This window comes from Rhinocladiella mackenziei, assembly GCF_000835555.1.
Source record: "Rhinocladiella mackenziei CBS 650.93 unplaced genomic scaffold supercont1.2, whole genome shotgun sequence".
Classification (NCBI taxonomy): Eukaryota; Fungi; Ascomycota; class Eurotiomycetes; order Chaetothyriales; family Herpotrichiellaceae; genus Rhinocladiella; species Rhinocladiella mackenziei.
In genome coordinates, this window is record NW_013550603.1 from 1,442,333 (window position 1) to 1,465,759 (window position 23,427).

At 50.1% G+C, this 23,427-nt stretch overlaps 7 protein-coding genes across 7 annotated transcripts; 4 read left to right on the forward strand and 3 right to left on the reverse strand.

Annotated features, from left to right (window-relative positions):
- Positions 1–2,043: 2,043 nt before the first annotated feature.
- On the forward strand, positions 2,044–3,354 carry Z518_02328 (uncharacterized protein; the record flags this gene model as incomplete). Its single annotated transcript, XM_013419356.1, has 2 exons — positions 2,044–2,753; positions 2,826–3,354. The coding sequence occupies 2 exons, from the start codon at positions 2,044–2,046 to the stop codon at positions 3,352–3,354; spliced, it is 1,239 nt and encodes a 412-aa protein (XP_013274810.1).
- Positions 3,355–7,507: 4,153 nt separating this feature from the next.
- On the reverse strand, positions 7,508–9,960 carry Z518_02329 (uncharacterized protein; the record flags this gene model as incomplete). The annotated part of the gene is made up of 6 exons (XM_013419357.1): positions 7,508–7,975; positions 8,029–8,391; positions 8,472–8,659; positions 8,716–9,148; positions 9,265–9,522; positions 9,571–9,960. The coding sequence occupies 6 exons, from the start codon at positions 9,958–9,960 to the stop codon at positions 7,508–7,510; spliced, it is 2,100 nt and encodes a 699-aa protein (XP_013274811.1).
- Positions 9,961–10,646: 686 nt separating this feature from the next.
- Positions 10,647–11,943, reverse strand: Z518_02330 (uncharacterized protein; the record flags this gene model as incomplete). The annotated part of the gene is made up of 2 exons (XM_013419358.1): positions 10,647–11,762; positions 11,809–11,943. The coding sequence occupies 2 exons, from the start codon at positions 11,941–11,943 to the stop codon at positions 10,647–10,649; spliced, it is 1,251 nt and encodes a 416-aa protein (XP_013274812.1).
- A 449-nt stretch (positions 11,944–12,392) lies between these two features.
- Z518_02331 (uncharacterized protein) lies at positions 12,393–12,944 on the reverse strand (the record flags this gene model as incomplete). The annotated part of the gene is made up of 1 exon (XM_013419359.1): positions 12,393–12,944. One exon carries the CDS (start codon positions 12,942–12,944, stop codon positions 12,393–12,395), a length of 552 nt encoding a protein of 183 aa, XP_013274813.1.
- Positions 12,945–13,363: 419 nt separating this feature from the next.
- Z518_02332 (methionine-tRNA ligase) lies at positions 13,364–15,407 on the forward strand (the record flags this gene model as incomplete). Its single annotated transcript, XM_013419360.1, has 2 exons — positions 13,364–13,450; positions 13,503–15,407. 2 exons carry the CDS (start codon positions 13,364–13,366, stop codon positions 15,405–15,407), a joined length of 1,992 nt encoding a protein of 663 aa, XP_013274814.1.
- Positions 15,408–17,797: 2,390 nt separating this feature from the next.
- On the forward strand, positions 17,798–18,769 carry Z518_02333 (uncharacterized protein; the record flags this gene model as incomplete). Its single annotated transcript, XM_013419361.1, has 3 exons — positions 17,798–18,202; positions 18,255–18,320; positions 18,398–18,769. The coding sequence occupies 3 exons, from the start codon at positions 17,798–17,800 to the stop codon at positions 18,767–18,769; spliced, it is 843 nt and encodes a 280-aa protein (XP_013274815.1).
- Positions 18,770–19,833: 1,064 nt separating this feature from the next.
- Positions 19,834–21,318, forward strand: Z518_02334 (uncharacterized protein; the record flags this gene model as incomplete). Its single annotated transcript, XM_013419362.1, has 1 exon — positions 19,834–21,318. The coding sequence occupies one exon, from the start codon at positions 19,834–19,836 to the stop codon at positions 21,316–21,318; it is 1,485 nt and encodes a 494-aa protein (XP_013274816.1).
- Between the last annotated feature and the right edge of the window lie 2,109 nt (positions 21,319–23,427).

Consider the following 23,427-nt stretch of genomic DNA (forward strand, 5'->3'; position numbering starts at 1 on the left):
TTCACAATCAAAGTACGGAGGCGTGCACCAAATGTAGTGTTTTAGCGTGGGGCTTAAATGGCAGACAGTTTCAAAAGATCGCTTATTTACGATCCGTTACTGGGAGCGACCTCGCCCGGAAATGTTGGACTCAGTATTCGAGCGCCCATCACGCCAACATCTGAGGCCTAGGGAAGCAGTTCAGGGGGCGGCGCCTGGAGTCAGAAAATACGCTGAACGCCGTCATTTCATCGTCATTTGCTCGGCGCCAAGAACCCTCAAAAATCCCGTATTTTGCGTCGTAAAAGTTTCCTCGTAAATTACGCCAGCCCCACTTTTCGAGAACTATCTTCCACTAAAAGCCGCTAATTTCACTAGTGTTACAATATGTCACGTGCATTATAGTAAAGAATGGTACCAGTGCGCGCTAACTACGTGCTTAAAGTACTGCTTAATTTTCGAAATTCTTTCAATCAGGGGGCAGGAGCCAATTAGAGCGCAGTTATCCGGCGCGCCTCGCGTCAAGGTGCAAATTATCCTAGCGGAGCGTAAGTGTAGCCAGTGTCAAGAAAGCCGCGACGCTGATTGGCTGAAGCCAAATTCGGCGCTTTGATTGGTCAAAGACGATGAAAAATCATGTGATAAGGCTTGGCAAGGCCTCCTCCTAACCGTATATCTACCCAAATTATCGACACCGTCCGTCGCGTTTACCAATTTAGTCCTCGCCACACTTTCCTTTCTCGTGCGTCTCCTGTATGGTCAGGAGATGCCACGAAGTGTTAGGCGCTATCACGTGGCTGAATCTCCTGTACCGGTACAGTAGGGTTCGGAAAACTAAGAACTGGGTATTGAGACTATCTCATGCGCGGCCAGGATTGCGGACTTTGGTCTTGGCATTCCATACCATGTACCATTCCACAACTGTGGAGCCATTCCTATGCAAATTAGTTAGTATTACTATATAAATATACATACCAATGCCTGTAGCACTGTTGTTTAATACATAAATAGACATTGCACCTCGTGCAAAAGCTATTTAACTTGGCGTGGCCGCTTGAACGTCGCTCTTGCACCTCTCCCAATACAACTCTAGCGCCAGCGTCATTATTAATGCCCTGTTGACGCTGCCCTGGGTGCTTACGACCCCATGCGCAATAACTGGGAAAAGTGGTCAATAAGTATGGTAGTGCCAAGACCAAAAGTCCGCAACCCTAGCCACGCATGAGATAGAATAGACGATCACATGGTAGAGCTAGTTCCCAATGGGCCGAGCAGCCTGCACGGGCACGGGAATCAATCAACCAATCAACTACCAAGACACTAAAAGTGGATCCTTGAAATTCTGTCAATTTTACACTTGAAATCAGCGAGGCGTAAATTTTCGTTATTTAAACGGTAAGTAAAGAAAACAACCCCCGCTATCCGCTTGCTTGTTGGGCGGCTGCGGAGGGAACGCCAACAGTGATCGGGGGCCCACAAGACCCTAACTAACTCGTTACAAGGTACTCGTCTTGCCTTGTCCCTCGTGATTCCTCGCGGCAAAATCCCCGTGCCCGGTCAACACTATGCTTATTCATGCATGGCAACCCTGCGACTGCCATGAAGAGGGGGCTATGCTACCCTAAGAACTGTAGAATTTACCTAACCAGCCTCTCGAATATTAGGCCGGAGGCAGTGCCTTCGGCTATCAGTCAGCCATTGAAGACAATTCTGTTCGGAAAGCTGGCTGCTTGAGGCTGAAAGTGCGACACCTTGCTTGCATGCATACGTGCAACCTCGCATCTTTATATTACCTATCGTGAATCCCAGATTCGAGCATGTATCTAACCAAGGCAAAAAGCATCAGATGACTTCTATACTTCGTTTTCGACGCAGGAGCAAGATATTTGACGTGGAAAATGGCGTGGCACTCGGTAGGCAGTTTCTTTGACTCGTCCCAGCCTCGTCGCGATGAAACGAGTCGCTGACTGACATGATCCAGGGCCAGTCAACAACCAAAAGACGGACTTGCTGAGAAGAATGGTGTCTCTGGGACCGAATCAGCCGGTCCAGGATCTCCATGACATGTCCAAAGCTTTCTTCGCCACGGTGGACGCCGTTCTCAATAGCATACCCGCCGACTTGGTCCAGGTGATCCGCACACCGTCTTTCCGCGACTCGTCAGCCGCCGGGACAAAACGCCGCCTGTATGAACTATTGCTTGCAATTACCGATGTATTCCAGAACGAGAAGAAGCATGTCTTCGTCGGGAATTTGTGCACGGAATTGAGCAACCGTGGTCTTGTGGGGGCCGACATGGGCGACAGGATGAAAGTCGCACAGCTAGTTTTCATCTTGTTCGGGGCCTTGACAATGCTTTACACCCCGGTCACGAATCCCGACGAGGGTCAATTTCAGATGGCAGTCCACAGTGACCCCCGGTTGAGATGTCCCACTCACAAGATGGCTACCTGGCACATTCCGTCACAAGCCATCGACTTCACAGTATCATTTGATGACCTGTTGCATCGATTTTGCCGCATGAGTCCAATACCCAAGCCAAAGCTGTTGGAGAAGCAGACCCTTGAGAATTCTGTCGCAAAAAGAATCCTCAAGAGCCAGAATGTCGACTACTACTCCCTTTCCGAACTACTCAATGTACGAATCTGCTGGACGACTTCGATCTGCGAACATCTGGAGCTCGATATCCGATCCAAGACTCTGAAACTGTTCCGCATCCCATCATATTGCGCCATGCTATGCTTGCCGGGACGGAGTAAAACATTTCTAGACAGGTATGGCTGCATTGGCTTGTTGAAGGCCGTCTTCCCCCGGGGAAATCCGACGTTCTGACCGAATGTATCCAGCTTTTTCCAGAAATTTCTCGACGACGAGGTGGAAAGGTTGATCCCGACTGACATCTTCCGTGAAGTGCTGGCAACCTACCGCGTCATTTTCGGGCAACACGCTGACGCTCGGAACTTGATCAAAAGACATTGCTCTCAGGGCACGCTATTCAAGAGGTACCAATTCTTGCGCCGCAAACCACATCCGTCAGCGTTTGTGCGCGACCAAGCCGACCCTTTGCTCGAGCGCCTCTGCTTCCTCGACAGTAGGGACGAAGCCCTCTTCGTGGACCTCGACATGCTCGACCTTAAGAACAATTACATCCTCGACGCCGACTTCCCGTACTTCGCCGATCGCCTGTGGGCGCTGCAGGAATATGTCGAGAACCAGTGCCCCAACAACTGGAAGACGCTGTGGCGGGACCGTCGTGATGTTGCAAAATTTTGGACGGTCTGGGCCGTAGTCGTCTTGGGCGTCCCCAGCATTGTTCTTAGTCTCGCCCAAACCATCTTAACTGGGCTTCAGCTGCGCACGCTGAATCTTGGTTGACTATACTGTTGCAACATTGTTTTTCGGATCCAGAAGGGCTGAAACAGACTGTGGAGGCGTTAGAAGCCCGGACAAGAGTGCTCTGTTTCCTCCAGTCAATCTAAGAGCTATCGAAATGAACTTCGGAGATTGGCTGTAGGATGTGGGAGACGTAACAAAATGACATCCATCTGGCCATTTGCACCTTGTTCTTGGCATTATTTCCGTAGGAAGTACTGCAACGTCCACCTAAAGTTGGGCCCTGTTGCAGAGCCTATTACAGAGTTTCACCTCTTCCTGCGCCTGTTGCGCCTCTTGTAGAGTCTGACTCTTCTCTTACTGACGACGCAGAGCGCTGTCGCTGTTGCCTCAGATCTCTCCGACTCTGTCTCTGAGGAGGACGTTGCCATTGAGGCCCAGGTAAGCGGGGAAGAGATCTCGCGCGCGCAGGAAGGCGAGTACAGGAGTAGTTCAGCATCAACTCTGTCAGGGTGGGGTCGTACAATGGAACAAGGGTGAAGATCCGACAATGATATTTCTATCCAGTGTATTATGAAGTACAAAACGAGAGACAGAGGACGTGAAAGCGGTGCAAGACTATCCTAAATACTCGTAGACAGTGGCAGACTCATGCCACAAGGCTCCCACGCGGGCACACAAGGCTGTCGACAGCCACAGTGGGCCAATGGCAGGCAACCGGCGGGGCCCGCCGAGGCCCTTCAACGAATTCGGAAGGATTGTCTAAACCCGTTGAGGAGGCTGAATCACGTCGGTAACGTTGATTTGCACCACTTCACCCTCTTTATTCTTCCTCCTTTTATGAATTCTCATGGCGTAACCGTGCGGCAGCGTATCGGTCGAGCGCCTCAAAACAACGCGATTCTGATGGATACCGAAGAAGAGAAGGAGGGTCAACGGCGTGCGTAAACAGGTGTTGAACAATTGGTGACCTATCTGTCAAACTTCTTGTGCAACTTGAATGGAGGGAGTGCTCTGGCTCTCCCAACGAGTGCGGGATAGAGCCTACCTATATACCTATCTAAACAACGTACGTCAACGCTGCTACCTAACCATGATGATACAGCCTAGTGAGCGAGTGTCGCAGAACGAGTTGGTCTGTTGCGAACGATAGGTCCCCAATTGTTCAACAATATCACTGTGGATGGCACAAGCGCTGGGACCAATGGTGCCGCTCTCGTGAACTATGACCCTGTGAGCCTCCAATTGAGCAGAAGTGTGAAGAAAATCTAACTGATTCATTCCAGGAGATGAAGTCTGTTGATGTAAAGTTTGTTGCCGGGAAATGCGCCTCCAGTTTGGACGGCCCGGCCCTTTCGAGTATGGTGCTTTTGGCGTCTATAAGAACCCCTTCCTTCCTTTCAACCTGTTTTTCTTTCTCACCTCCGTCACCCTAATGTACCCTGTAGTACTTCACCTCAACGCCGCCTGAATCCTCCCCCCTTACCGCATTAGGCTCTCCTAATCCTCGATTCTCCACCGGCTCCTTCAAAATCTGCCTCGACTCTTCGAGTGCGCCTCGATCACTTTCTCAATCCCCGATCCTCACGGCCGGCACTTCGGCCCCCTTAAGTCCCCAATTTCTCCATAGCATATTTGACTTGCATCGGCTGCAAACATGCAGGCTCAGCTGACCCCGTCCATCACCTACGTCTCGACTAGAAGCCTAACTAGGGGCCGCGGATATTCACAGGGGGGTAAAAGCGTACCTTCTGTATGTTACAGAAGTTGTCTTTTGTGGGGGCTAGCCCCTATACCCTCAGGCCTCAATGCGTTCGAAGGTTCTCGTTTGAGTGGAACTGGTTGAGTTGCCTGGCGACTTGGGGGGTGGGGGGTTAAGTGACCTGCAGGACCAGCTACAACAGGGCCAAGCCATTTTCCCACGCCTTGGCGATTCTTGGGCAGATGTTTGATTTGATTTCATACACCCTGTTGCGGGGCTAAGCCCATAGGGGACTAGCTAACTAGGGGCCGCGGACAGGATATTCCGCGGGGGGTACGGAGTAAAAGCGTAGCTTTGGTATTTTGGGGGCAAGCCCCTAAACCCCCGGCCTCGCTGCGCTCGAGGCATCACGTGGTTGAGCCGGCCACATTGGTCTTGGCGGCGCACTACAACCATTCACGTGATTGGCCAATCCTCGGGATCTGGAAAATCTATAATCCGGCAACTACCAAATCCTTTTGCTCTAATTGGCTGGCCCCGTCGGATCCAATCCACGGCCCCATCCAGGAGGGGATGGAATGCGCCGTATCCCGGAAAAGCTCTAATCCGACACTTAATCACGTGCTCTAATTTGCTAACTCTATCGGATCCAGTCCATGGCCCATCCAGGAGTGGGTGGAACGCCGCCGCGGCCCGGAAAATCTATAATCCGATAATTACCTAATCCCGTGCTCTGGACTGGCTGACCATCGGATCCAATCCATGGCCCACTCAGGAATGGGTAGAGTGCCGCCGTGGCCTGGAAAATCTACTAGAGGCCGTGGACAGGATCCGCGGGGGGTAAAAGCTACGCTCCTGTATTTTGGAGGCTGGCCGCGAACCCCCCGGGCTCACAGCGTTGGAGATTGCCAAGCCTTCTGTATCACGTGATTGAAAGATCATGTGATTTACCTTTTCTAGTCACGTGAACAAATTGAACCCTCGATAATTCTCGCGGGCGCGGGGGGGTTTGGAGTCTAAAAAAAGCTTTGCTAACGCTACGCTTTAATCACGTGCTCTAATTGGCTGACCCCATCTGATCCAATCCACGGCCCACCCAGGAATGGGTAGACCCCCTTGATCGGATGCAGTCTATGGATCACGCGTGGACGATGTTGATCACGGTGTCCTGTGCCGTACGATATCCTCCATCGGATCCAGTCCATGGCCTGTGAAGTAGACGACGGTATACCCAAATAGAAAAGCCGACAATGATAACGGCGATATATCTAGCAAATACCGATACATTGTGCTTAGATATCGGCGATGACGCATAAGAAGGTTGAACACAAAAAACCGCCAGCGCGGGTGCCGGCCGAACCTGCCGTCGTGAAAGCACATCAGATGTCGCGCGTTATCGGTTAAACTCACCTTTCTCATCCGGGGGGGTGTTGAAATCGGCCTGGCCCGTCGGATACAATGTCGGGAAGGCCATGGCAAAGACCCGATCTTTGCCCAATGCTTCGTCGATGGGGGTCTGTCGAATCGAGGGTGCGGGAAGGCTGGGACGGGGGGAATTCCGGCTAGCAATCTCTCGTACGACGAGATCCACCTCGGTCGCGGTAACATTAAGATTAGGGACCATTGATTGAGAATTCGGCGGGGGCAGCTCGACGGGAGCCGGTTGTTCGAGCACGGGGGGTTCCTCCATACTCGTCTCGTCGATCAGAGCGAGAAATGATGAGGATATGTCGCCATCGATCGGTAGAGCGTCGATCCGGTCCGGGGAAATGGTGATATATCGGTAATCCGGGTGGTGCGCCTGGAGAAACCGCAGCCAGGTCATGACATGTCCCTTTCGAACCCGGAAATCCGACCGAAACTGGCGTCGATAGCAGAGATCATTCTCGACGACGCGATCCGAGGGCCGTAACACCACCACGTCTAGTTCCGCGGGCAGATTAGGCAGTATATCGACTGTCTTCATCGTGTTTTGCATGAAACTGACACAGTGTCCCGAGTAGTGGTACTGGTGGCCACGGTAGCGATAGACCATCATTTGCACATGCGACCGGGCGATAATCATCTCCTCGATTTGGGTCAGGGCGGGCAGATGGGCCGGCCGCTCTCCCGGGTCCATGCCGTTCTCGGCGGACATAAGAAAGGGAGTCTTGCCGGCCTGGCTTCATTGGTCCCAGATGGGTAAACGTAATGCTCCAGCCAGCGACTGTTGATGTCCACTTGTTGATACTGTTCGGGATTCGTTCTCCCCAAGTTGAACCTAACTAAAAACTTTCGCTAGTTGCGGCGCCTCATCTATAACCCTGTTATATACAGGAGGGGTGTTCGAACCTCTTGTGTTTCCTTTTTTTTTTTTTTTTTTTTTTGTTTTTTCCTCATCTACCCCCAAGCGTCGCGGTGACGTGGAGGTTGGTGAATGCGGGGAAAGTTAGCCCTTCTTCATACAAGGCATGGGCCTCTGCCCTTCATTGCCAAACCACCACCCTTCATTTTCTAGTGTCTCATTTTGGACCCTAGCCCTGCCATCTTATCAAGGTGATTCCCATTCACAAGCTGAAACTTGCTGACCCACTTGCCATGCCTATCCATCTCCCTCACGAGTATCTGGCGTGATCCAACAATCACCACCGCAAAGGCACGGAAATCTTTGTTTGCAATCTCCTTTTGGACGGTAGGACCCGTAATGTAAGACTGAAGCTGATTGCGGACACTTCCAGATACCGGACCATGGCCTCTTCCATCAATCCAGTTGTTGATGCTTCCTGTTCGGTATTTGTCGCCCTTGAATTTCAGTTTAAGAATGTCGTTTAGCTTCATAGCGTCGAGTCCTTTCACTTTTCCAATATTATCTTCTCCGCTAAGCTCCAGGTAGGGGATTTGGATGTTCTTGAACTCGATAAGGGTGTAGAGGTTTTTATTGTCTGTAATGAGGAGATCGACAAAACCTGGACTGTTACTCACCTGCGCAGATCAGCTTCATATTCGCTTTTATTGGATATAAACAGAGGTCTTACCTTCGTAACCTGATATTCAAGTGTAGACTGCATGGCGTCGTTTTGTAGAATACCCCACCGAATATTGTCTCGGTGGTGTTCCTCCTTCTTTAAAAATGCGTCTCCGAAGACATCACGCTCTCGCATCATGTGACAGTACCCAGCCAGTACGTCCTTTGGGTTCCCAGTTTCCGCAAGAGTATGTACGGCATTGATCATGAAATGGTATAAATCAAGTCGATCAAGGAGCGCGAATCCAAACCTCTTCGCTGCTATGAGGTTAGGTATCTTCAAGGAGTTCGATGGATCATTCATATCAAAAGTCAGACCGCCCATGTAGACCATCAAAGATCGCCATGCAGATATGTCGCCTTCACTAGCAGCCTGGAGGTTTTAAGGAGACAAGGATGTGAGATAACACACTATGCATACTCTCTCCGACTGATAAATGGAACTTAACTTACTAGTTCGGATAGTTTGAAGCTGCGGAGCACTGTGTCATATGGAATCTTTCGGTAAGCGCCGTGTTCGTCCTTTTGAAGTGCTAATTGTATCTCGTTCACCGCTCTAGGTGCTCCTGCACAAGCCTCTAAGAAGCTCTCAGAGACCTCCGAGTTTGGAGCTTCCACAGCTTTAGGTCTTCTTCCCCCGCCTAATTGCCTATATGTTCGGTAATTAGTATTAAAGTTAGCTGGCACGTCTCTTTACTCACTTCAAGATATGAAAGGGCAGTATGGGTGTTAAACACCGGCTCTACACTCTGTTCATCGCAGAAGTGGTAGCCATTAGCGTTGTGTTCCAACTCCCTCAGGTGCGCTTGCACCTCTTCCTCATTGTTGCAGATGACCTTAAGTGCTTCTAGCACGTCGGATCGAGTTAATCCGCAAATAGTTGAAATCAATGGACTGAAAGAGATGTTTTCTTGGTCGTTCGCACCGCTGAAAAGATCGCTTAAAAGCAGAGGCGTGACGCCAGTGATGTATACCTTTTGAATACCGTAACCCAACTTCCCGCCAGCTTTGACATTGGACCAGAATCCCTTCAAGAGACGAGAGGGTGCGGCATCGGACCATAACCTTGGATTGTGCGGATCCATATAATCGTTGGCGCAAGCATCGTATTCGTCCGCTAGCAGATAGATCTAGATGCATTAGAATGTATTCAGTAGTTAGCTGAGAACAAATATACCCCTTGTACATTCCAGAGCGGATGGTCCTTCTCGCCTCTCTCATGAATGTCTCGAAGCGTTCCATCAACAGCATGAATTAAGCGTGCGAGATTTTCGGCTGGGCTTTTCTCCGTAAAAGTAGACGTCTGCGATGCAAACGATTCACCCAGATATTTGGTGTAATCACGTATGAATATCGACAGCATCATGTTTATGTGTTGCCCAATGAACTGCGCAGACTGGTCAAGGTCGTGAGGACGGGTAGGTTGGGAGAAGTCAAATTCCAAAAGAAGATATCGTCCAGGTTGAATGGTGCCATTGCTGACAGCTTCATCCACGTTGAGACCCTATTAAGCATAAGTTACAAATCTAGCAGTAAGGACTCCACCACACACTTTGAAAAGCTTATCGTATTGGTCGCGAAACTGGAATCCATGGAAGTATCGCAGCGTAGTGACGGTGAGCGACTTTCCAAACCGTCTAGGACGGCAAACGAGCTGGACTCCAGCCCCCTCTTCAAGCTCAGAAATATATCCCGTCTTGTCGAAGTATGCCCTTCCGGGGAGCTTGCGAATTCTACTGAAGTCCGATACCCCCACGGGGAACTTTCTTAGCTTGCCGGATACCACGAGATTCGGTGGCGAAGTGGAACTCGGGCGGGTTACCACGAGAGGAATTCGACTGTAGGGCCGGGGTAGAGGAGGGCAAGCTTGAGGAAAATGAAGTGAGGGATTTGTTAGCCTGGTACAGCGCCTGAACAGGTCGACACGCCGGCTGCCGATCATCGCTATAGCAAAGACAGATCAGTGAGAGAAACGGCGGCGAGGGAAGGGGACGCGGCAACTAGATGAAGACGCAGGAGAGTAACGCGTGAGAAAGTTTACTGAAGCTGCAGATACGGCGAAGCGTTGGCTGGTGGTCCGCAAAAAGAAAAAAAAAGTAAAAAATCCGACCACCGGGTAGACCGCGTTGTGCAGAGGCAAGGCAAAGTCAATCTAGGAGACGACCGAGATAGGAGAGACCAGGGAAGCAACCTTGGTATCGAGGGAAGAAACCCTCCCAAAGCGGCGGCACTGACCGCCACATTCGGCGGGAAATTTCCCTGCAACCTGTGTTGAACTGTAAAGTTGGCAAATTAGATACTTTGCGGGGGATATTTAGAGGAAGACGTTCGATGAGCGTATGGAATGCGCTACCATGGACCGTCAGCAGCGTTATAGCCGAAGAGTAGCTTTAGGATCCTATCATACCTCTCAGCGAATATGTGGGGACACCATTTTTCTGTAGCGTATTGAAAAAGATAACTATCCCCAGAGAGGTTTTGCATTGGTCGCATGACAAGGATCCCTGGGCGGGATAAAGCATGACGGAGCAGAGATACAAGGGCTCCGCCCTATGTAAACTCATGTGTATAAGTTTTAAGTTCATCATCCTATCACAATGCGCTTGCTACATACCACTTCTCGTTCTCTCAAGTCAGGGCTTGCCCAGTAATGTTCCATTCAACCTTGCTAATGCCATAATTTCCCATGAGCCACAAAGTCTTAAGGTTCGCACCAGTCCATGCGAAATTCTGCACCGTGTAATTTGTCTGGATCCGGATAAGAAGCTGACCTAGATCATCGATCACATCTACGCCATATCCTGAAGCAGTAAGCACAAGGCCCTCCTGAGAAACTTTCACGCCATCAGGGACCCAGTCTTGTGCGAGATAAAATGGTCGTTTGTTGGAGATCCTGGTGCCATTGTTCTCGACGTCCCAGGCGTAAATCGCGCGCTTCCCGGTGGTATTAAATTGCGTACCTTGGCTACCGAGGCGAGGGTCAATGGTGCCATACACGGCGCCCGTATCGGAGATGTAGAGGGTCTTGCCATCCGGGGTGAAGGCGATACCATTAGGCTGCTCCAAGGTGTCGTCGATCAGGAACGTGGCTCCCGTTTCCGGATTGAAACGATAGCTGGCCACAGGTAACTGTGGGGCGGTGTCCGTCAAGGCGTTGAACCAGCTATAGTTTGGGTCTGTGAAAAAGATGTCTTTGGATACTGGGTGAACGGCTAGGTCATCAATGTTGTTGAAGTAGAAGCCGTAATAGTTGTTCAACAGCACAGTTGATCGGTTTGTGGCCGGGTCAACGGTGCGGATCGAGACTCTTTGCTCGCCTCCGCCAATGCTATCGTTACCGCCACTAGCTCCAAACACAATGAGACCGTTACGGAAGGTGCCGCCGTTGGGAGCGTAAATTGGAGGATCAGGCACATATTCACTCAGGGTCGGGGGATCATTATTCAAATTGACCACGAGCTGTGGGACGAAGCCGGTGGGAGGAGCCAATTGAGACATAAACAAAAGGTTCTGTTTCGGAGCATAGACTGGAGCTTCGTGGACGGCTTCCGAGACCGCGAACATAAACTCGTAGCTTGGATTGGAGCCCAAGTATTCCATGCCTCGTTCTCGGTCAAAGACAACAAAGTCTGCGTCCGCAAGGAGGTCAAAAGAGGATGCATTTCCCACGGTGGTGTCCCGGAAGTCGTAGTGCACATCATTGTTCGAGATGGACCTGTTGAAGTGATACGGGAGGACGGCGGCCTGCCCGGGATTAGTGAATATCTACAAGCCGCGTGGAGAATCATACATATTTGTTCACACAGACGATGGCTCCATTTGAACCACAGTCTTCCACGATGGGCCTGGTCACGCCGGAGGGCTGAACTTGTGCCACCACAGTCGCGGCCAATGACAGCGAGAGCAAACCGAGAAAGACTTTCATCCTGTCTTCTGGGTCCCAAATTGGGTAGACGAGAGGCGAACAGGAATCGGATGAGAGCTGGCGGTGAACCCAGGTTTTTGAATCCCAGGATTTCCTGCGGGGTCGTCCATTTCCCGGACCATCGGTTTAAAAAATGTTTGCTGAAGCGTCATAGTCTCGAGTTAATGTGTTTCTAGGGTGGTCGCTGAAGCCGTCCCCAAAGGTGTCGATCATTCCCTGGGTTCCTGGACCGGAGAAGGAAATATGTGACGGATCTGCCATGCATGGCTGGGCAAGTGGTTTGTTGCTGTGGGGTGCCGTAAAAATTCTGCGGAGAAGCCTGTCAACATGCCGCGGGGGGGTAGCCGCTTATGCCGCTCGGTGTAATGCCGTGCGAAAGCCGACGACAAGTCTGAGTCAGGGCAAAATCCGTTGCAAATCAAGTATAGATTGCGTAAATTGAGCCAGCATCAATGGTGTGCTTGGAGGCCTGTTGCGTCTTCTATACCGGCATTTGAATTCGCCGCGGGGGTAGGTGACTCCCCCACGATGTTGGCAATTAGCTTGGCCTTCGCCCTTGCTTTTGCAATGCGATCATCGAACTCGGTCACTGCTTCATCCGAGTTATCCCTGGCCATGGTCATGCTGTTGGATGTAGCGTACAGAGCTTCAACGTGTTTCCGAAGCCGCGAATTGCTAGGTAGCTGATCGAGGCTTTGAAGGGTTTCGCTCAGCTTTGAAAAGTCGCTTGAAATGGAAATTACCGAGGCTTCAGGGCTGGACGACTTCTGTATCTCCGCAGTCCTGACTGCTTTGTTTGACTGGGTGAATCTCGCTTGCCAGACAAGGGCTCGTCCATGGAGTTTGCCAAGTTCAACGGCTTTCTCGTATCCTTTCTCGATTCCGAAGACCAGACCTTCGATCATACCGGCGTATGTGCTGTCGGTGACACCCGCATCATAGCCTTCTTTGTAGTAATCATTTTCGAGTTCGAGCAGGTCGTCGAACGGATCTGTTGCCATGACGTCTAGCTCGTCTGGTCTCGAATAAGGGTCCCGAGGGGTTGATTGAAGGCCAATTCACGTACCGAAGAGATCAATTGCTCAAGGTAAAGGCAGCGAGGTGGGAAATTGAACACAGAACTTGAAAATTGAGATTGTGAGAAGGGCGAGGCTTAAAATAAGCTTCATTTTAGCGCCTGGGCAGCAATTGGACAGCGACGCGGGGGGGTTTTGTATGACTCCTTCGCCTGTGCAGTTTGAGATGTGCTCAGCAAGTAAATATTTTTGTGTCAACTTCAAAGCAGACAGCTCCTGCTCCTTCTTATCACATATTCCCGCGTTCACTCGAGCTGATCTTTTTCGTCTACCCTCTGTGTTCTCTTGTCTGATCCGGCGACCGAAACTCATCATCCTCCGGGCTATCGCAAAATCCTCTCGAAATGCCCGACATGGGCTCTGAGAAGATTCTCCCACAAGACGGGAAAAGAAATATCCTCATTACCTCTGCGCTACCCTACGTCAACAATGTTCGTAGTCCGAGTCTCTCTGTGCCATCAGTTGACTAATATGGTGCGATAGGTACCGCATTTGGGAAACATCGTGGGGAGCGTGCTCAGTGCCGATGTCTTCTCTCGATACAACAAAGCCCGCGGAAGGCCGACCCTCTTCGTCTGTGGAACCGACGAGTACGGCACAGCTACCGAAACAAAGGCACTGGAAGAGGGTGTCACTCCCGAAGAGTTGTGTGCCAAATACAACAAAATTCATGCCGAGATCTACGAATGGTTCGAGTTGGGCTTCGACATTTTTGGCCGTACGCCCACGAGACAGCATACGGAGATCTCCCAGGAGATTTTCCTTCAACTCCAAAAAAATGGGCATTTGACCGAACATACCAATAGCCAGCCATTCTGCGAAAAGCACGGAAAATTTTTGGCGGACCGGTTTGTGGAAGGCACCTGTCCGAAATGTGGCTATGATGATGCTCGCGGTGACCAATGCGACAAATGTGGTAGCCTCCTTGACCCTCTCGATCTCATCAACCCTCGATGCAAAGTCGACGGCGCGACTCCGGTTACCAAAGAGACAAAACACACTTATCTGCGACTGGATGAGCTCCAGCCCAGGATCGAGGAGTGGTCAAAACAATCCATTGAGAAGGGCGGATGGTCCAGAAGCGCCAAAATAATCACAGAATCATGGTTGAAGCAGGGATTGAAAGAAAGAGGAATCACCCGGGATTTGGCCTGGGGTGTTCCTGTTCCTCTGCCGGGCTACGAGCACAAAGTCCTGTATGTGTGGTTCGAGGCCTGCATCGGGTATCCCTCCATCACCGCCAACTACACCGAAGAGTGGCAACAATGGTGGAAGAATCCAGAACACGTCCAACTCTACCAGTTTATGGGCAAAGACAACGTCCCTTTCCATTCCGTCATCTTTCCCGGTTGCCAGATGGGTTCCGGAGAGAGCTGGACACAACTGCATCACTTGTCCTCCACTGAATATCTCAACTATGAAAACGGCAAATTCAGCAAGAGTCGTGGTATAGGAGTTTTCGGCAACAATGCAAAGGAGACCGGAATTCCTCCAGATGTCTGGAGATATTATCTTCTAAAGAACCGACCAGAATCAGGCGACACCCAATTCGAATGGCGATCATTCATCGACGGCAACAACTCCGAACTCCTCGCCAAATTGGGAAACTTCGTCAACCGAATCATCAAATTGGTCAACTCGCCCAAAGCTTACTCGGGGGTAATCCCCGACTTCGACCCCCAAAATCTCCCTTCATCTTTCAAGGAGCCTCTGGCCGAAATTACGGACCTCCTGAAGCAATATCTCGCCGAAATGGAAGCAGTGCGTCTTCGTAATGGAGTGCTGGTGGCCATGAAAATTGCCGAGGCTGGTAATGGCCTCATTCAAGCTCACCGCCTCGACAATTCTCTTGTTGCCAATGATCCGACCCTCGCCGCAGCTGTTGTTGGTACGGTGATCAACCTCATCTACCTCTGCTCTGCGATCTTTGAGCCTTATCTCCCTGCCACGTGTGCTTCGATCCGCAAGCAGCTTGACGTCGGCTTTTTGCTGATTCCTTCGGAAGAGGCCATCTTCAGTGGCTGGCTACCCACATACATTCACCCCGGGCATAAGATTGGCAAAGCAGAGTATCTGTTTACACGAATCGACGAGAAAAAGGCCGACGAGTGGAGAGAATATTTCGGCGGTAATCAGGCGGAACGGGAGAAAAAGAAGAAAGAAGAGGCAGAGCTTGCTGCGAAGAAAGCTGCTCAGAAAGAGAAAGTGAAGGCCAAGAAGGCTGCGCAAAAGGCTGCAGCTGCCGTAGGGGGTGAAGGTGTTGAAATGAGTGCCAAAGGGGGTAAGAAGGGGAAGCATCTGCCGAACGGTGTCACGGAAGGAGACGAGGATGCAGCAGTGGAGAAAGTCGTTGACGGGGTGGCACAGGTGACGATACCAACTTCCTGAATCGAAGAGATGCATACAGGTGACCTGAAGACCTGATGAAGGGTAGACTTGGGTGGTCACGGACACGGGACATTAAAAAGGCTCTGAATGAGGATAGAATCAAATCTTTGGTTGAGTGATGAGCCTCAACGATATATATGATGGGAAGAAGCATGATGTGCCACGAAATGGATCTTAGATAAACAAAAACCATGTTCTAAGTGAGAACATCTACGGTGACATTACATATTCACCCAAATATTCACGGCCTCTAATGGATCGTTTTGTCCCCGTCCGTCGTTTGCTCATTCAGCTCCTCGGACCCAAGTCCATCGGCCTATGTATGAATCACCAGCAACAAATTGGTCTCGCGAACATCTGGCGTGTATGGCGTCGGATTTGGTACGCAACCGTCTCTTCGGTCTCTTCTCTGAGAAACCCTCTTTTTCGAGCCCGCATCTGGCTTGGATTCCGGTCCCGGAGCTTCCTCAATCGCGTCGATGCACTAGCTTGTACTCAGCCACCAGACAGAATGACTATCGTGAGCTCTCAGACAGAATTTTCACAATTAGAAAGCATGTACTCGAAAACTGCGGCACCAACGTCCCTGGTTGAGTTTCACGGGGTGCTATCGCTTTCTTGTATTCATACTCTCAAGTCAACAGCATCTATCTTTCCTCGGTCGAAAGATGCTTGATCCAATGCCGATTGGTTTGATGCTGGTAGATCAGCGCTTTCGTCAACAGAAAGGATTGAGTTTCAAAAAGGTGAGCGGAAGCCTTGGAAGAGACTTTGCATAACAAGCGAGACCATAAGACATGTTGCCAAGCTGGTAGCCTGACAAGAGGGGGTGGATGTTCGATGATATTCTTTCCGATTGGCGGCACGGACGGTCGGAGCTTCTTATTCAAAGATACCTCCCGCAGCCCTCATTTTTCTTACTCTTCCCTGTCTCAGGTTCGGAACCGATCTATGGCCGGGAAAGTTCTCGACTTCGCAGCGTCAAAGAAAATCCTCCTGATGAAAAGGTGGCTGTGCCGACCATTTCTGCACTAGGTCTTGTGTGGGCCATTGAGACTGCTCGGATGTTGATAAAACCGAACCGAAGCAGGAGTTGCCCATAAGGCTAATCATTGACTTCGACGTCGCAGCTATCGATAGGTATCTCAGCAAGAGCTCGCTTAAGCAAGAGCAGGCCAGACATTGCTTACCTATTCGCTCCGAAAAACACTGCCTCAGTTTCATCCTACGGCTAAAATGTTTCTTCTACACAAGAACAGTAACCTGGGCACATATTGGTTGCGGCTCTCTATCTGGTCAAGTGGTGAAACAACCCCTGTTCTACCCCAGAAACGACCATCAGACGAAGAAACTTCAGCCTATGAACCCTGGCACGGATATGCTCGTTCTGTGAAGTCTCTTCTATTTTTGGTCGATTCGGTACTGGAACCAGTTCGACCACCAGTCGACTTGACATATGAGGACCAGTGAGATATACACAATTTTCGGCCCAACCTGAATTAGTGATGTTCTTTTCCACGAACTTGATAGATCACAGACATCCCGTGTTCTGGTCCGGTCATCGAAAGCGGGAGACGCGAATCGTTGGCTACAAAACACCAAGACTTCCAAGGCAGTATTTCTTTTAGTGGTCTCTGAGACATCGTCATCCTGATCACAGTCCATGCCTCTGCTACCGACAGAGCTTGGGCCACATGCTCTCCTGGGGAACGACCATCGCGCTGTATTCTATACCAACACAGGCTAGCATCTCGAAAGACAGCGTTTGAGACTCGACGCCGGGGAACATCCGTGACCGCTTCTGACGGTATACCACCACCAAACATACCACACAAGTTATCACACCCTTGTCTGTTACTTCTGACCCGAATAGTCGAGCTGCATGGAAGATGAGTTCGAGACTGGCTGAGTCGTGACACGAAACATTCGCTGATATCTATCGTCTTTCATCCACCAATGGGCATTCCACGGGGACCCAGCCTTCCTCGGTATTTTGTTTGGGACAGATGCTTTTTACCTTTTTTTTTTTTCCCCACGTCAATTGGTCTACCTCCATGTTTGTTATGACCTTCGGGTCGCGGCATCCTGTGACGAAAACAAAAAAGGGGCCTGGATTCCAAATTCAAAACGTTCTGAACAGCTGATTTGAAAGATGCCAACTCTTGTGGCCTGGATGAGGAGCTTGATCTGGTGAGGACTTCGAGACCGCCTCATTCCAAAGGTCAGAGCAAGATGTATAAATATCAGTTGCTTTCTCAAGATGACGATCATCATACATCTGCATTCATTTGAACATAAATCAACCCATTTCTTCCATTCACTCCTCGAGAAAAGGGCCTCATTCTCTTTCTGCAGGCTGGCCCTTCACATATCATTGTCATATTATCAATATGGTTGCTTGTTCATCTTTTTTTGCCTTTGGGCTTCTCGCTGTTGCTGACCTCGTTGCTGGTCACGGTGCCATTGTTGCCGCCACTGGTGATGCTGGTGGAAGTGGCACGGCTCTCGGAATCGATTCATCCACTCCTCGAGATGGAACGAGAAGACGCCCATTCCAGCAAGACACCACCCGCTTTCGTGGTGATTCCGCCGATACTTTCGGCGAGACACTTGAGGGTGGTGATAATGACCCAGAAACTGGCACCGCTGCAATCCTAGCTGAGAGCGGTGACCAACTTCCTCAAATCACTCCAGGTGGAGAAGTCCAGATGACATTACACCAAGTTAATGCGGACGGTGCCGGTCCCTACACATGCATGATCAATGATGACGGCACAGGAACAACGTGGACACAAGTTAGTGATGCCAACACAGCGTAGTTGCAGATACATCTAACGCTGCCTATAGATGACCGTTACTCAAAATGTTCCAGGTGAACGAGGAAGAGACCGTGATGGACAGGCGACGGATTTCGTATGTACACATCTTCATCTTTGAATTCCCTCTAGCAGGGCTGAACCTCCAGTTGCGCTGACAATGGTCTCTTTCAGCCGCTGACTGCACAAGTTCCAGCTGGTCAAACCTGTACTGGTACCGTTGCGGGTCAAGAAAATGTGTGCATGGTTCGCTGCCAGAATCCTGCCCGTGCTGGTCCATTCGGCGGAGTCGTTCCTGTCCAGATGCCCAATACAGCCGCAGCCACTGAAGCTGCCACCAACGGTACCGCAACGGCCACGACAGCCAATACCGGTTCTGCGGCGGAAATCGCCGACGCAAACACTCCCAGTGATACCGCCACTCCAGCACAGGCCGCTGCCGAAATCGCCGAAGATGAAGCCAAGAAGAGAAAAGCTCGACGTTCATCGCGAATCGAACGTCGCTCCGCTGCTGCCATCTCGTACAGAGCTGCCGTCAGAAACTAGACCACTCTGGTTCGCTGCCTGGCTGGAGCGCAAAGGCAGAGATATACAGTCCGCAGCGCATACAGATGAGCGATATCCCTACGCAACGCCATGGCCCGAAGCCGAGCCATCGATCAAGAAACCATTGATGACGAAATTCCTTGTTTTCCTATGTCTTTTTGTATTACACTAACCATCTCCATTCTTTGAGACGCATGTTGCTCGATATCTACAGATCCACACTCCTTTCAGATTTGGATGTCATGGCGACAAGACACTGCAGTTGATAGAAGAAGGGGGGTTGGAAGATATGGGTTTCGAGACCGAGTCATGCTGTTATGGACTCAAAGTGTACCAATCATGAAGTGGGATGGAGCACAGGAAACCGTAAAGAAAAAAGATTGTACCACTACGCCTACGACTGCACCAGGAATTAACTTGCCACGACTATCTTACGCTCCTTGACGACAATGGTTTGCCATGTATTATATCTGCATCTCTATGGATCTGAAATATGATGCTCTTTGGAATTGAAATTGAAACTCTTTGCACGCCATTCAAGTGAATTTGATATATACTGCATAGCCCGGCCTGAAGGTTTGTTTGGGTTTGCTGGTGTGATACCAAACAGGTGCAGGTGTAGACTCAGTACCAGCTGTTCGACATGTGATTATTCATTTCATCCGTTCTTGAGGTCTATGATGAGGTGGTAGCGGAGCAGTACGTGCCTAAGAGGACAGTCAGGTTAAATATCATGTCGTGATCGAAGCCAGGGAGGCTGACCGCTGGCAGGGCTCTCCTCCTATACGAAATATTTCCCCTTTGGGAATGTATCGGAGATATCGGAGCAATGTACGACAAAAACTTTCCGAACTCCCATTTATTCCTATTGATGGGCCTTTTTCATACCTACTAACATCGCTGCCTGCAACAAACTCGAAGAAGACACGATCTACCTCTTTCTTCTACATCACTCTGATGACCCCCGAAGTTGAAACAGGTAGGCGAAAATTCGCCCCCAAAACACGCAGAGGTTGCATGACCTGCAAAGCGCGTCATGTCTGCTGTGACCAGCGGCGACCCCGATGCGGTGCGTGCCAAAAGAGCTCGCGGCAGTGCAGCTACCCGACTTCGAGCCACGATGTCGGAGTGCACGAATCACAATCACTCGAGAAAACAAAGCTGAAGGTGGTAATATGGGAGCCGAACGAAACGAGGGTCATTCCCCGCAAATTGGCGCAAATCCCTGGTCTGTCTTCGGCGGAGTACCGGGCGCTGAGGAAAGACTGGCCGGGGCTTTTGACGCGAGTTTCTGGACAGGAATGGCTCTTCAAGTCGCGCGGATAGTGTCGTCTCTGCGCCACGCCATGATCGCTCTGGCATCGTACTGGGAGAATGTCGTCGTGCCAGGATCCGACAAACGAAGCACCTTCGATTGGGAGTGCGGCACTTTCACGCTGCAGCAGTACACGATTGCCATATCAGAAATGCGAAAAAGCTTGCAACCAGCAGGCAAGCCGTCGACCGTTGAGCTGTTGATGAGTAACTTACTGTTCGTCTGCATGGAGATGTTCCAGAACCACTATGAATCCGCGCTGTGTCAATTGTCTAACGGTCTCTATCTCTTTTGCACAACATCTAATCCGACCAATCAGCAAACTGAGATGGAGGACGAGCTGGAAAAGCAGCTGAATCATAATTTCAAGCGATTGATGACACAGTCGCTCTTGTTTCCTGTCAGGCATGTGGATAAGAGGCTATTAGCTCCCTCGTTCACACCCCGCATGCCTAATATACCAAGATCATTCGCTTCGATCGCGGAAGCGAGGAATTCACTCAATGACTGCATCAGCTCGATTGCTCATGAATCCCAAAGTCGAAATTCCTCAAGCCCAAAACTTTTTCTAAACTGGGCTGAAGCTGCTGATGTCTCGTTTCAGGACCAAGTCGGAAACGTACACAATTATCTCGAGCAATGGTCTCAAGTATTTGAGGAATTCAGAAAAAGAGAAGAAGCCAATCTCTCCGAGCGAGAACGACATAATTGCATCATTCTTGAAATTCAGCGAATAGCCCTACCCATTTTGGCACTGGCTCCCAACTCTCAATCAGAAGCGATCTTTGACTTATGGATGCCCGAATTTTCCAGGCTTGTCGACTTGGTCTCGTTCCTCATCCGCAACAAGCGCCGCTTCCCTAATTGCATGGTCCTTCACCTTCCCAAGTTCGACATCAACCTGATTCTCCCCATGTATCTCGTCGCCAGTCGCTGCCGACATCCTGAACTCAGACGTCAAGCTGTTGAACTGCTGTGGCTGGAGCCGAGGCAAGAAGGGATCTGGAACAGCGCCATTTTGGCCAGTGTGGCAGAGCGTATTATTTTAATCGAAGAAAGAGGATTAGGTCCAATGAAAAGTTGTGAAGACGTCCCAGCCCCGGTGCGGATCAAGCTGGTAGAGGGAACAATTTTGACAGCCAGTGCTCAGGTTGTTGCAACTTTTTCTCGTCCAGCCGCACATGGAAACGGTCAAGATGAATTACTCTATGAGACAATCTCATATATGCGTTGAGTATGTTTTGCATCTCAAGGGTGTCACCCAAGACAATGTGCAATGACCGCAATGTTAAAAGCGGACCCGATACTATCTGGCTGTCGACACATGTGTACTAATCACATAACAACATGTCGTTCAGGCCTTTTTTTTCTTTTGTCCTCGTCTGTTTCAAGGAGACAATGATTTCAGGCCCCAGCGAGCTTTCCAAGGAGGGCCATCTGCCCCATGGGGCATCTTGTTTTGGGTCCGCACTCCGGACTTTGATCGTCCGCATCTGCTTTCTTCCCCGGACGTCTTGAAGCGGTCCACATGAGGTTTGGTGTCTATATGCCTGGTAACCAAAATCATACCGGCATTTTCCTTGCAGAGATCTGGTTAATCACACGACCAATCTCCATCCAAATCCCATTTCCACACCACTACGGTCGAGATGGTGCCAAATGCAGGAGAGATTGAGTTCGAAGAACCCTCTAGCCCTATTTCGTGGGCTCCTGGGGCAGGCTGCAGTTCATCCAAGGATGTTTCCGCCGGCACTTTTATGCGGCAGGACATCTTCTCGAATAGCGCTGTTCTTTGAAAGAAATGGCCATCGGGAATACCGTGTGGAAATCGTGAGCTCATCTTTGCTTTGGCAGTTGTCCCGTTGACACCAAATATGTCTCGTGGGGATCACTCGGAAATTTGTCAGACGAAACCGGGACTTCACCCAGGAAGCATCCAATCTCTTACACAATATATGCAGACTCGTCTCAGAGATCTCCAACAGAAGTGGCTGAACTCCTTCATCCATTCAAATCTTGGTAACGAAATACAAAGGACAACAATGACGGGGAATATATCGAAGATCGATTCCACTCCAACAAAACTTGTCCTGGATGTCTTAAACTGTACCAGTGTCACTATTGCCATCGGAGATATTATATCACAGTTTGCCATAGCAAAAATGCCACCAGCTAGCCACTTTCAGTATATCCATTGGTATTTGGAGCCAGCTTTCCTACTGATAACTGCACGGCTAGGTGAGGAGCATTGCGAGGTACTGTAGAGGCGTGATATGCTGACTATAATGCACCTTCAGGAGATGTTTTTGTGCACAAAGATACCTTCATCGTCGGCCTGAGTTTCTTTGCATTTTTTCCTGGCACTTATCACCGGGGTTCAGAACGACATCGCTTGTTTCACGTTCCGAGCTCTCTGGGGAATATCTGCGGCCATGACTGTTCCAAACGACATATGCTCTTGTGTCATTCAATTACATACACGAGAATTCGTTCTTCCCGTTCTTGGGATGGGAATTGTATCAAAATCCACTTTGGGAATGATAAGTCAGTTCCCCGTCCTAAATCTCCAGTTGCATTTCTTACTGGATGATGATCTTTGACATATCATTGTCACAGTGGGCAGTGCCGTCACAAAATCGTCGCTTGGCTCCTCTTTTGTTTGGGATTTCATTCGACTTTGGCATTCTGCTTTCAATCCTGTCGCATAACCATCGTCCAATCCAACCTTCCTCCTGCTCGCAATCCTGACTGTGGAAGTGCATTCCTAGTCACTACAGCCATGCTTCTGAACGTCCTGGGTTTCATTGAAGCGCCGGGCTCCGGCGTCGGAGTACTTGACTTTGACCCATGGGATAAGTATCTGCTTCCAAAATTCGGTCCTACCAAAGATCTTCTGACACCCGAACGGTTATGGTCACTTCGGAATTTTGCAGATGCTTTGCCTATTACAGGCTTCTCGTATCGCGCATGTTATTTAATGCTCTTGAACGGACCGCAGTTCCTAGTCGAAATCCGACAGGTAGGCTTACACGGGCATCTCTTTCCATATCTATGGAACAAGTGCTTAACCCGAGGGGAAGAAATCAGCAATAATGTCAGTGATAGAAATTTTACCCTTCGCCATTGCTCCATTACTTGTGATGCCATCTCTGGACTGCTGCATAAAACGAAGTTGATCCAAAAATAGGGACAGAAGCCAGTTCTATTTATTGGTGTTTCACATTTCCTGCCGTCATTCTCGTCTCTGCCGGTACTTGTCGCCTCTGCAACCCTTCTTTTTGAAAGGGTCTAGATATTCGTTTTATTGCGTTTGCGGATCCACTGGAGCTGCTCCGCTGATCAC